The 12,599-nt window shown below is 40.8% G+C and overlaps 1 protein-coding gene across 1 annotated transcript; it reads left to right on the top strand.

Annotated features, from left to right (window-relative positions):
- Nucleotides 1–5,790: 5,790 nt before the first annotated feature.
- On the top strand, nucleotides 5,791–12,536 carry LOC121576801 (cystinosin). The gene is made up of 11 exons (XM_041890278.1): nucleotides 5,791–5,887; nucleotides 6,103–6,189; nucleotides 7,683–7,761; nucleotides 9,482–9,569; nucleotides 9,805–9,908; nucleotides 10,032–10,169; nucleotides 10,275–10,374; nucleotides 10,566–10,685; nucleotides 10,928–11,098; nucleotides 11,247–11,364; nucleotides 11,953–12,536. The coding sequence occupies exons 2-11, from the start codon at nucleotides 6,129–6,131 to the stop codon at nucleotides 12,093–12,095; spliced, it is 1,122 nt and encodes a 373-aa protein (XP_041746212.1). The 5' UTR covers nucleotides 5,791–5,887; nucleotides 6,103–6,128; the 3' UTR covers nucleotides 12,096–12,536.
- Nucleotides 12,537–12,599: the final 63 nt, after the last annotated feature.

Below are 12,599 nucleotides of genomic sequence, written 5' to 3'. Positions count from 1 at the left end.
ACTGGAAGACTGATGGAGCATTCATCAACCCGTACGGCATCACCAGGTATTCATAATGCCCTGTGGTTGTGCCAAATGCTGTCTTCCATTCGTCCCCCTCCCGGACACGCACAAGGTTGTACGCACTTCTGAGATCTAATTTCGTGAAGAAGTGTGCCCCCATGCATTGATTCGATAACAGAGGAGATGAGGGGTAGAGGGTAACTAAAGCGAATGGTAGTTTGATTGAGTGCACGGTAATCAATGCAAGGGCGCAGACCTCCGTCTTTATTCTTCTCGAAAAAGAAACTTGAGGAGGCGGGTGAAGTGGAGGGACGTATGAACCCCTGGCGCAGGGACTCTGAGACGTATTTCTCCATAGCCTCTGTTTCAGCCTGCGACATGGGATATACATGACTCCTGGGAGGCACAGGCTGCATTGGAAGTGGTCGATGAGGGCCCGCTCGTTCCACCCGGACACAGCCGCTAGAGTTCTAAACTCCAGGGCAAAGTCTTGCGCGGTCCTCGTCCCCTGCCTCAGATGGACCAGACGCTCGCCCACCTCTCTTCCTTCGGGGGGATGATCGAAGACTGCCCGGAAGAGGCGAGCAAACTCCCTGTTGTTGTCCAACGCGTCTCCTCCTTCACTCCAGACCGCGTTGGCCCACTCCAGGGCTTTCCCCGAGAGGCAGGAGATGAGGGCGGACACCTTCTCCAGATCCGATGGAGCCGGGCTGATGGTGGTAAACCCTGGCAGCGGGCCGCTGTCCCGTCGTATTCCCTCGGTCAAGACAGGTGAATACCTCTGGGGGCTGGGGTGTGGGTGGCTGGATCCAGTCGCTCAGCTGGTTCCGCATGGTCGGGTCCTCTCCTCTCCAGGCGCTGGACGACCTGGAGAACCCGATCCATCGCTTCGCCCAAGCTGGCTAACATGTTGGAATGCTCCCGGACCCGCTCAACGACTCCAGGCATATTCCCCGCTCCTGCTGACTCCATGCTGTTGGGTGTGTGATTCTGTAGCGGGTGATTTGGATGGAGTAAGGCGCAGGAGGGGTAAATCACCGAATAAATGGTTTATTCTGCTAATACAGCGATACGCAGCAATGCGTAAAACAACTACAGTGCGGTAACAACGGCACACTGGAGAAAACAAAACACACAGGTGAAAATCCCGGCGATACAGTACATAAAGCTCCACCAAGCTATCGACACCTCCACATGAAACAATCACACACAAAGACATGGGGGGCAGAGGGAATACTTATACAGGGACTGATGAGGGGATATGAACCAGGTGTGTGTAAAAACAAGACAAAACAAATGGAATGATGAGATGAGGAGCGGCAGTGGGTAGAAGGCCGGTGACGACGAATGCCGAAGCTTGCCCGAACAAGGAAAGGAGGCAGCTTCGGAGGAAGTCGTGACAATGTCTTTCTTTTTGTTTTGGGGATATGTGTGTATTGTTTTGTATTGTTAGGTATTACTGCACTGTTGGAGCTAGAAACATAAGCATTTAGCTGCATCTGCGATAACATTTGCAAAATATGTGTACGCAACCACATTTTTTGGGGGGGGATTAAGCTTTTCGGGAGGGCTTCCATTTCCCTGAGGCCCCTCATTCCTATTGGAGAAGGATCTAAGGTCCAAGGAGCCAGGCCAGCAATCAATGTACAGGACTAGGGCTTGTTTAAGTCATTAACTGTAAAAATCAACTACATCCTTAGAATTAAGAAAATGTGGACCACACGCGACTCCTTAATATCTTTTGTATAACAGCAATGAAAGCACTGTCTGGAAACCCACTGTCTGCAATTGATTGAATACCAGCCTGTGTGTTTATGTAAGATTCAATGCCTGATTTTGACCCAAGCAATTATGTCAAAAGTAGCATCCATTGTTGTTGAAGCTATAGGAGGATGGGCTCATTTTAATGGCTGGAATACAATAAATGGAACGTAGTCAAATATGTGGTTTCCATATGTTTGATACCGTTCCATTAATTATATTCCAGCCATTACAATGAGCCTGTCTTCCTATAGCTCCTCCCACCAGCCTCCTCTGATATAACAATACATAAGGGCTGAGACAAGAAAATTATATTTAGGATGACTTGGGTGGCAGTTTTTTTGTGTTGGTCATCGCTTAGGAAGATTCCTTTGCTTAGGAACTTGTAAAGACTTGCATAATGTTCTGAAATGTAATTGTCCCGGCAGTCTGAATTTAAATCATTTTAGTTGAGACCATTTTCCTTGTAAAAAAAACTATTGCCATACTAGCCACAATGTGACGTCCCTGAACTTGATTCATATTAGATTTGTATAGCATCCCCACAGTCAATTGGGCAGTTGGGAAAATACTTGTACCTCCTATTTGGCAAAGTGTTATTGAGACCAGATGGTATCAGTCAACACAATACAAGTGTAAATATCTTCAAATCAACTTGGAAATGTGTATTTCTTTGATAGTTTTAAGATCTAATTCTCCCAGTCTTCTTTATCTAGTTGTCCTCAACAGTTTGATTCAATGAACCATTTGCATCCATTGAAAAGTTAACACTTTACATATTTTGAAAGTACTGACAAATATCAAACAAACAAACATCACACTGGGAAGAAAATATGTTGCCATCCAATAATGTTGTTGGTATCCTTTTCCCAAAGAATTATGCCCTAATGGCCTTTGAAACTTTAAAAGCTACGCAATATAAAATTATGTAAAATGTGAGAAAAGGCTTAACACTTAACTCCCGTTTGACATATTACTCAACAATGTCTTAGGAAGAAAATGTCCATGAACAAAAGCATGGAGTTTTTTTTTTTTTTTACCCCATCTCAAGTTTTGGCAGTAACTAGAGGTGTATGAGTTTCTGTTTATTGTGAAACCAAATGTTATGTAAGAAACTGCCAAAGAAATTATGGTAAAAATGTTGAGATAAAACGTAGCATGATCTTGTTACGCTTTTACAAGAAAATGATACATCTTCTTGTCAAAACTATAGGGGTCACAGTCAAGAAAAGCCTAGGCCTACAGTCATGATTTATAACATTCCCTGTAAGATGTACTGTACTTTAGAAGCATAAGCATGCTTTGGTGTTAATCCCAAAGGAAAAAAATACCTAAGATTTATTGTTTCTTCTTTCACTGCAGGATAAGATATATTAGGGAAATTAAGCCTGTCTAGGCTACTTTTCACTGAAGTGGTTGTAACCATAGAAATAAGAATGACTTGATGTTTTATTATAGGCTGTGTTCTATTTTAAACATACATGACAGCTGTACACAAAAATACATGTATTTGCTTTATGTTCATTGCTTTCATAAAAAACACATAAGCATCATGTGAAGGCTGATGGGGACTAGCCTGGCTGACACGACTCGAAGCAGGAGGACTTCGAGTTAGGTAGATGAGGACAGGCCTAGGCTAGAATAAGATGGTAGAGAATAAGTGGTCCTCTGTAGCTCAGCTGGTAGAGCACGGCGCTTGCAACGCCAAGGTAGTGGGTTCGATCCCCGGGACCACCCATACGCAAAAATGTATGCACGCATGACTGTAAGTCGCTTTGGATAAAAGCGTCTGCTAAATGGCATATTATTATTAAGATCTTTATAGCATATTATAGCGCTATTAGCCCAACTGGTCGAAAGATGGCGCTATTGCTCCTTTTACGTCGTTTCTCATCTTACCTCAGATTTTTTAAGTACATGTATTCAGCTGGTAATACAATAGGGTCCGTCATGGACTGGTTCGTGAATTAAACATCCTCCATTCAGCCTGCAAAGGCGTCAGTTTCCTCCTTAACTCGATTTAATTGCTCGTAGGTTTTAAAAAACTGGGAAAATATGTGTACTACTGTCATAATAAAACACAATTTTTCACTATTATCAAGCATACTTGGCTACTGATGTTTTCGTCATTTGACCATGAATCTTGCATCTTGATGGTCAGGGTATTTATCTTTATTTTTTCGTTATAAAAATAAGATTATACCTGGTTCCAACACCTCTCAGGATCCCTCCCCCTTGACCCATCTTCCTCTACTTTCTTCACTGCCTCAGCATATGACAACTTATGCACTACTCAGTGGTGTAAAGTACTTAAGTAAAAATACTTTAAAGCACTACTTTTTTTATTTGTATTATTTAACCTTTATGTAACCAGGTAAGCCAGTTGAGAACAAGTTCTCATTTACAACTGCGACCTGGCCAAGATAAAGCAAAGAAGTGCGATAAAAACAGCAACACAGAGTTTCATATGGGGTAAACAAAACATAAAGTCAAAAATACAACAGAAAATATATATGCAGTGTGTGCGAATGTAGTCAATTATGGAGGTAAGGCAATAAATAGGCCATAGTGCAATATAGTTACAATTTCGTATTAACACTGGAATGATAGATGTGCAAAATATGATGTGCAAATAGAGATACGGGTAGTTTTTGGGGGTATCTGTACTTTACTATTTATCTTTTTGACAACTTTTACTCCACTACATCCCTAAAGAAAATAATGTACTTTTTACTCCATACATTTTCCCTGACACCCAAAAGTATTCGATACATTTTGAATGCTTAGCAGGACATGAACATTGTCCAATTCAAGCACTTAAAGAGAAAATCACTGGCCATCCCTACTGCATCTGATCTGGCGGACTCACTAAACACAAATGCTGTGTTGGTAAATTATGTCTGAGTGTTGGAGTGTGCCCCTGGCTATCCGTAATGGGCACCCCTACAATTAACACATACCACTACTTTCCGCAATTCTACACATTCCTTTGTCTCATGTCCTTCTGCACACTTCTCACACCTAGGAACCTCCCCCCTACACCCAAGTGCTAGTCAGAACTAGGAATCTCTGAAATGTCCGACTTGCTAACTGGTTGTAGTTATAGGCTACACGTGCCCCGTTCAACGAATCAGAAAATCGGACATTTCCGAGTTTCCTAGTTCCGACCAGCATGTGAACTCGGCACAAGTCTGATTTTTTATTTTTTTATTTCAAGTCGAGTCTCAAGTCACCAAATGTGTGACTCGAGTCCAAGTCATGTGACTGGAGTCCACAATTTTGCTGGGCGCACATGCGCACTAGGCTAATTCAGGATACGGATTGTAGTTTTTATGCCATGATTTCAGGAGCTGGCGGCGAAAAGTTCGACTAAACAATTCAGAGACTGAAACGAATACATCAGATGACAAATGAAATCAGCTGTAACTTTCAATAGTAAAACACAGCTTAAAACGATGTTTGAGAGAACCTGAATACAGAAAATGAATGGTGAAGTCCTTTCCGGACAGCGTAGACTCCTCCGCACCACTCTATTGGTTGATTCGGATTCAATCTCCGACTTCCGACTTCAGTGCGTTCAAGATAACTAGGTACTGTGAAAAAACGAGCTTTGACTGGGAAAATCCCTTTGATCGGTCAACCAACTTGGAATTCCACGTCGTAAACTCAGACTTTCCAACCTGAAAATCACTGAAGTCATGATTTGACATTATTTTTTCCCTCGAGTTCCCAGTTGTCTTGAAAAATGTATGCACTCTAGATAAGAGCGTCTGCTAAGTGACTAAAAATGTAAATACTTCCCAAGTGGGAAACTCGGGTATCATCTTTCTACAATGAGTGAGCAAGTCGGACATTTCAAAGTTCCTGACATGACGTGAACGCGGCAAAAATCTGTTGATGTGCCCTTGAGCACGGCACTTAACCCTAAAATGTAAATGTTGTTAATTAAATAGTCATCTTTGATATCAAGTGTCTTTTTAGCCGCGCTGTAGTAAACATCCCACAACATTGAAAGTCTTGAACGTGCCCAAGACAGCGCGTCATACAAGTCAGACGGACCCAAGTCATATGATCTAGTGCCAGATCACGGAAGCAGAGGAAAACAAAGCATCACTCAACTGCGGTAGTGTATAGTCTGTTGATTTCACGATTAGTTAGTTCAACTAACTATTGTTAAGTAACATTTGATTTACCGTAAATGATTTAGCTGATTTGCCGTAAATGAATATGGCACATTGCTGTTGTAATTCTGGCTTTTTATGGCAGCATATGTTACCTAGCTAATGCAGATTGTTTGGTCAGCAGTACTCCTCATCTGTTCCTCTTTTGCACTTTTAGAGTTCAGCAAGGCCCATGCCCTGAAGATGGCAGATAAGAACTTTCTTTCAGTCTTGGTCATAACACTCTGTACAGTCATTACATGTGGTGAGTTGGCACTTGTTCAACCAAGAAGCTCTGATTTTAAGAGTTGGTAAAAATCTTGCCGCGTTCAAAACAACTGGAAACTCGGAAAATAACGAGCCCTGACTGGGAAAATTCGTTTTAATCGGTCATCCAACTCGGGATTCCAACTCGTGAACTCATGCCGCGTGCGCATGCTAGTCGGAAATAGGAATCTCGGAAATGGCCTACTTGTTGATTCGTTGAACGCTGCACGTGTATAACTACAAGCAGTTAACAAGTTGGATATTTCCGAGTTTCCTAGTTCCGGAAAAATACGAGGTCAAATCATGACGTCAGTGATCTTTAGGTCGGAAAGTCGGAGCTCTATAAAGAGGCCCGAATTTGATGACCGTTCAAATCGATTTTTCCCAGTCGGAGCTTCTTTCTAGAGCTTTGACCTGAAGGTCAGTGACGTAATGATTTGACCACATATTTTTCAGAGTTCCCAGTTTTCTTGAAAGCACCATCTGAACCAGTATCTGGCCATAAAGAGAGATAAATATGACGAAATCTCCTCTGACGCCCAGGGTCCTACAATTCAAAATCCCATTAACCAGCTCTGCAAACGTTATAATCAAATTGTATTTCTCAAAATCGCTGAATAGCCTACAACAGATATAGACTTTACCGTGAAATGCTTACCTACGAGCCCTTTTCCAACAATGCAGAGTTCAAAAGTATGGAAAGATTAGCAAATTAAAAACAAAAGGGTTAAGAAAAAGGAAACCGTAACAAAATAACAAGGCTATAAAAGGAGTACCAGTACCGAGTCAATATGCAGGGGTACGAGGTAATATGTACATGTAGGTACGTGTAAAAGTGACTAGTCAATCAGGAAAGGTCTAAATAAAATCAATGATCTTTCGGGATACTGTGCTGCTGGATCAGTAAGCCGAGCTGTGAATGGCAATAATGAGTGAATTTATTGGAGGTGCTGAAGGTGGATTTAGCGCATGCACACTTGGTCAAAAACTATTTTTATTTATACCTTTTTTGGAAGTACATACCATGTGTAATCGCAGTAATGACTATAGTTGTTCTGCGAAACTACATTTTGGTGAGTACCATTTTGACGTTTGCAGAGCTTGTTAATGGGACTTTTGCAGCGTTCATAACAACTGGGAACTCGTAACTCTCCAACTTCCAACTGCAATTCTGACTGCAACTCTGAAAAAAACTAAGTTTTGAACTCTGAAAAATAGTTTTGAACAGTCATTCAACTCGGAATTCCAAGTCGGGAACTCTGGCTTCTTTCTAGAGCTCTGACCTGAAGATCACTGACATCATGATTTGACCTTGTTTTTTTCTCAAAAATCCCAGTTGTCTTGAAAGAACCATCAGAATTGAAGGATCCTGGGCGTCAGATGAGATCTCGTCATATTCATTGTCTCCTCAAGCCCAGGTACTGTTTCAGGAATGGTTCATTTAGCTAAACAGCCCTATCTGAATACTGCAATATCATATTCCTTCAACAGATGGGAGTGTATCCCTGTCTGCGCCAGCCACTGTAAATCTGGAGGTCAATGGTTCAGCCAATATCACCATAACACCTAGGTAACTTTTCTTATACAGTGAGGGAAAAAAGTATTTAGTCAGCCACCAATTGTGCAAGTTCTCCCACTTAAAAAGATGAGAGGCCTGTAATTTTCATCATAGGTACACGTCAACTATGACAGACAAAATGAGAAAATAAAATCCAGAAAATCACATTGTAGGATTTTTTATGAATTTATTTGCAAATTATGGTGGAAAATAAGTATTTGGTCAATAACAAAAGTTTCTCAACACTTTTATATACCCTTTGTTGGCAATGACACAGGTCAAACGTTTTCTGTAAGTCTTCACAAGGTTTTCACACACTGTTGCTGGTATTTTGGCCCATTCCTCCATGCAGATCTCCTCTAGAGCAGTGATGTTTTGGGGCTGTCGCTGGGCAACACGGACTTTCAACTCCCTCCAAAGATTTTCTATGGGGTTGAGATCTGGAGACTGGCTAGGCCACTCCAGGACCTTGAAATGCTTCTTACGAAGCCACTCCCTCGTTGCCCAGGTGGTGTGTTTGGGATCATTGTCATGCTGAAAGACCCAGCCACGTTTCATCTTCAATGCCCTTGCTGATGGAAGGAGGTTTTCACTCAAAATCTCACGATACATGGCCCCATTCATTCTTTCCTTTACACGGATCAGTCGTCCTGGTCCCTTTGCAGAAAAACTGCCCCAAAGCATGATGTTTCCACCCCCATGCTTCACAGTAGGTATGGTGTTCTTTGGATGCAACTCAACATTCTTTGTCCTCCAAACACGACGAGTTGAGTTTTTACCAAAAAGTTATATTTTGGTTTCATCTGACCATATGACATTCTCCCAATCCTCTTCTGGATCATCCAAATGCACTCTAGCAAACTTCAGACGGGCCTGGACATGTACTGGCTTAAGCAGGGGGACACGTCTGGCACTGCAGGATTTGAGTCCCTGGCGGCGTGGTGTGTTACTGATGGTAGGCTTTGTTACTTTGGTCCCAGCTCTCTGCAGGTCATTCACTAGGTCCCCCCGTGTGGTTCTGGGATTTTTGCTCACCTTTCTTGTGATCATTTTGACCCCACGGGGTGAGATCTTGCGTGGAGCCCCAGATCGAGGGAGATTATCAGTGGTCTTGTATGTCTTCCATTTCCTAATAATTGCTCCCACAGTTGATTTCTTCAAACCAAGCTGCTTACCTATTGCAGATTCAGTCTTCCCAGACTGGTGCAGGTCTACAATTTTGTTTCTGGTGTCCTTTGACAGCTCTTTGGTCTTGGCCATAGTGGAGTTTGGAGTGTGACTGTTTGAGGTTGTGGACAGGTGTCTTTTATACTGATAACAAGTTCAAACAGGTGCCATTAATACAGGTAACGAGTGGAGGACAGAGGAGCCTCTTAAAGAAGTTGTTACAGGTCTGTGAGAGCCAGAAATCGTGCTTGTTTGTAGGTGACCAAATACTTATTTTCCACCATAATTTGCAAATAAATTCATAAAAAATCCTACAATGTGATTTTCAGGATTTTTTTTCTTCTCAATTTGTCTGTCATAGTTGACGTGTACCTATGATGAAAATTACAGGCCTCTCTCATCTTTTTAAGTGGGAGAACTTGCACAATTGGTGGCTGACTAAATACTTTTTTCCCCCACTGTATCTGTGCATCTATTGCCAGTTTGTGGCAGTATTCTATGTATGTCTATTTGTTGTGATGTGTGATAATGTGATGCAGTGTTTGGCATTTATTTATTTTTGCAGCTCTCCTCTGAATGTGTCCGCACTCATTTTTTTTAACTTCACTGACTCCTCTGCAAATGTGACCTCAATACTTCAACTGCCTCAGCAGGTATGGTTTTTATACCACTCAAACTCACTGAAAGCATGACCGAAGCACCATGTAATTGATTATTAATGCAATCTGATATCTGAATCTATCATATTTCAATGATCTACAGTAGCCACAGTGTGTAAAACATCAATACTAGTGGCTCTGTTGTAGGGATGAATGCATATTATGTCCAATTGTAACAATTGTTTACACTAACTGTTTTATTTATATGTGCTGTATTTCTGATTTCCAGGTAGAATTGCCTGCAGATGCCACATCAAGCACATTTGAGGTTCATGCAGAACATGTGGGTCAGGTGACAGCCTATTTATACAGCATCAACACTGACATTGCAAGGTGAGCTGTTCTCAGTTTATGTCTCTTAGTGAATTTCAACTCTATCAGAATTTCCCACGTCACATTTCAGACAGATTTTAAACCAACACAATGTACTAAAAGTCTCTTGTTTATGTTTTCCAGCTTTAAGACCAGAATCCGTTTCTTGGTCATTAGAAGCAATATCATCGATATCATTAACCAATTCATTGGTTGGATTTACTTCCTTGCATGGTCTATCTCATTCTACCCTCAAGTATATGAGAACTGGAGAAGAAAAAGGTAGTGCCTCTGAAACTGTCATTAAAAATAAATAAATAAATAATCTCTGCCTTAAATGAGTTAAAGAACATATGGATTTGATTTCTGACTGTGTCTATTTGACAGTGTGGTGGGGTTGAACTTTGATTTCCTGGCACTCAACTTGACAGGCTTCATTGCCTACAGTGTCTTCAATGTAGGCCTCTTCTGGGTTCCGTACATGAAGGTAAGAGTTCTGCATGCCCTCACTAATAGTGTAACAAATTGAGACAAATCCTAATTTGAGATCTGCACGCACAACTCGGACATCTGTGTCAGTCATGGATTGACACCAATAGGGATTTGTTCAAATATTTAGGTATTCTATGGTCCTATTGACTTGGTTTTTACTCCATAGTTCTGTTATTTATTTTTCAGGAAGAGTTTGTGAAGAAAAATCCAAACGGTGTGAACCCAGTGGATGCCAACGATGTGTTTTTTAGTCTCCATGCAGTTGTGCTGACTCTTGTGTATATCTGTCAGTGTGCAATCTATGAGGTGAGTAACAGAAGACTAGTAAAATGACTTCCTACATGTCCCCCTTGGTTATAGACCAGAGACAGATGTTGGTTGGCAAAATAATGATCAGCTTATGTTTTGATTGTTGGCAAAAATAGATACTTTATGTCTGATCCTTTGATCACACATTTTTGGAAAGGAAAGCATTGTTGTCAAGGCCTCAAATGAACATTGACAGTTAAACGCTTGTTGAAAGTAATGACTGTGTTCCTGTGTTAAAGAGAGGAGGGCAGAAGGTGTCCAAGATTGCTATTGGCCTTCTGGTGGTTGGATGGACATTCGCCCTGGTCACCCTCTTTGTTGCTGTGGCCAATAAGATCACCTGGCTGGAATATCTCTATTATTTCTCCTACATCAAGTTAGGTGTCACCCTCGTCAAATACATCCCACAGGTATGGATTTCACAATATTTGACTGCATATTGAATGGTTTTAGCTTATACACAATTATAATTTGTTACAATAGATATTGTTGATGCTATTGATTTTCATGATCACCACTACATTGTCTTTCATCAATACACTGTCTGTGTGTACTCAGGCCTACATGAACTACCAAAGACAAAGCACGGACGGGTGGAGCATTGGCAATGTGTTGCTGGACTTCACAGGAGGCAGCTTCAGTCTTATTCAGATGATCCTTCAGTCATATAACAACAGTAAGGCTGCTCACGCCTACCTTGGAGCACTAATGTGCATACACCTCAGTAAAACATAATTAGTCAAAGTGAAAACGACAGTCAAAGGACAGTCCCAACAGTTAAAAATGTGTCTTCAGTTGCAGGCATTTACAATCTCAATTGCAGTCATTCATTGTTTATTTATATAGCTTCTATTTTCATGGGGTTTTCTTTCAAAATATATATTTTATTACGTTTTTACAATTGTTCCTGCACATTAACACAAGAGACAGTGGCACAATTATATAGAAGAATTTCCTTTTCATGCCCATCCACCATTCACCCATCTCTTTCCCTGTGGCTGGGAGAAGAGCAGACAAATCATAAGAAAAAAAGTCATCAACATAAAGAATAACAACAACAAAACCATAAAGAAAGAAAGGGAAAATTAAATTGTTTAAATAATGGTGTTATACATGTTATAATAGTACATTGAAATAGTGATACATTTCAATGTTGTTTTTCAGATTAGTTTCATCAGTCACATATTCTGCCTTACTACATCACATGCTTAATTATTTGATGGTTTATGTCAGGGTTTCATGGAGTGTTTCTATTGTTTCCTAGATGAATGGAAGCTCGTCTTTGGCGATCCCACAAAGGCTGGACTTGGTTTGTTATCCATATTCTTCGATGTGGTGTTCATCATTCAGCACTACTGTCTATACAGGCATAAACCGCATTACGATCCAATGGGTGACCAGAAATAGGCTAATAACCTCTCACTCTCTACCTCTGCCAGTGAAACTGGGGCCAAATTAGTTTCTATAGGACTAATATAAGGTATTTATTCTATGCTGTGTTCCCAGCCATTGAATGGGAAGCTATTTAGGGAAGCTATTTAAACACAGGGCCTTTGCTTAAAAAGCACTTTTTGCAAAATGATTGTTTAGGATAATAGGGATTTATTTTTGTTCCATAATTTGTGAAGAAATTCATAGTTATGGTTTGATTCCATTAAGGGAGGAACTATGTAATCTTTTTGAAAAATGACTGTATAGGCCTATAACTTTTACATCTGTCAAAGCAATCGTTAATTTTATACAATTGTTTATTTTTGTTATTTTGACTTTTCTATATTTGAAAGGTAATTTCTATTTGGAAATGGAAATAGAACATCATGCTTTATTGTCAAATTAGTAAAAGTTTTCCACGAATTAAGTTTTGTGTGATGTTTCATTATGCTTACATTGATTTTATGATGGCGGGGGGAA

This window comes from Coregonus clupeaformis, chromosome 11 (assembly GCF_020615455.1).
Source record: "Coregonus clupeaformis isolate EN_2021a chromosome 11, ASM2061545v1, whole genome shotgun sequence".
NCBI classification, from domain to species: domain Eukaryota; kingdom Metazoa; phylum Chordata; class Actinopteri; order Salmoniformes; family Salmonidae; genus Coregonus; species Coregonus clupeaformis.
The sequence above is the reverse complement of the archived record's forward strand: the minus strand, read 5'-3'. Positions and strand labels throughout refer to the sequence as shown.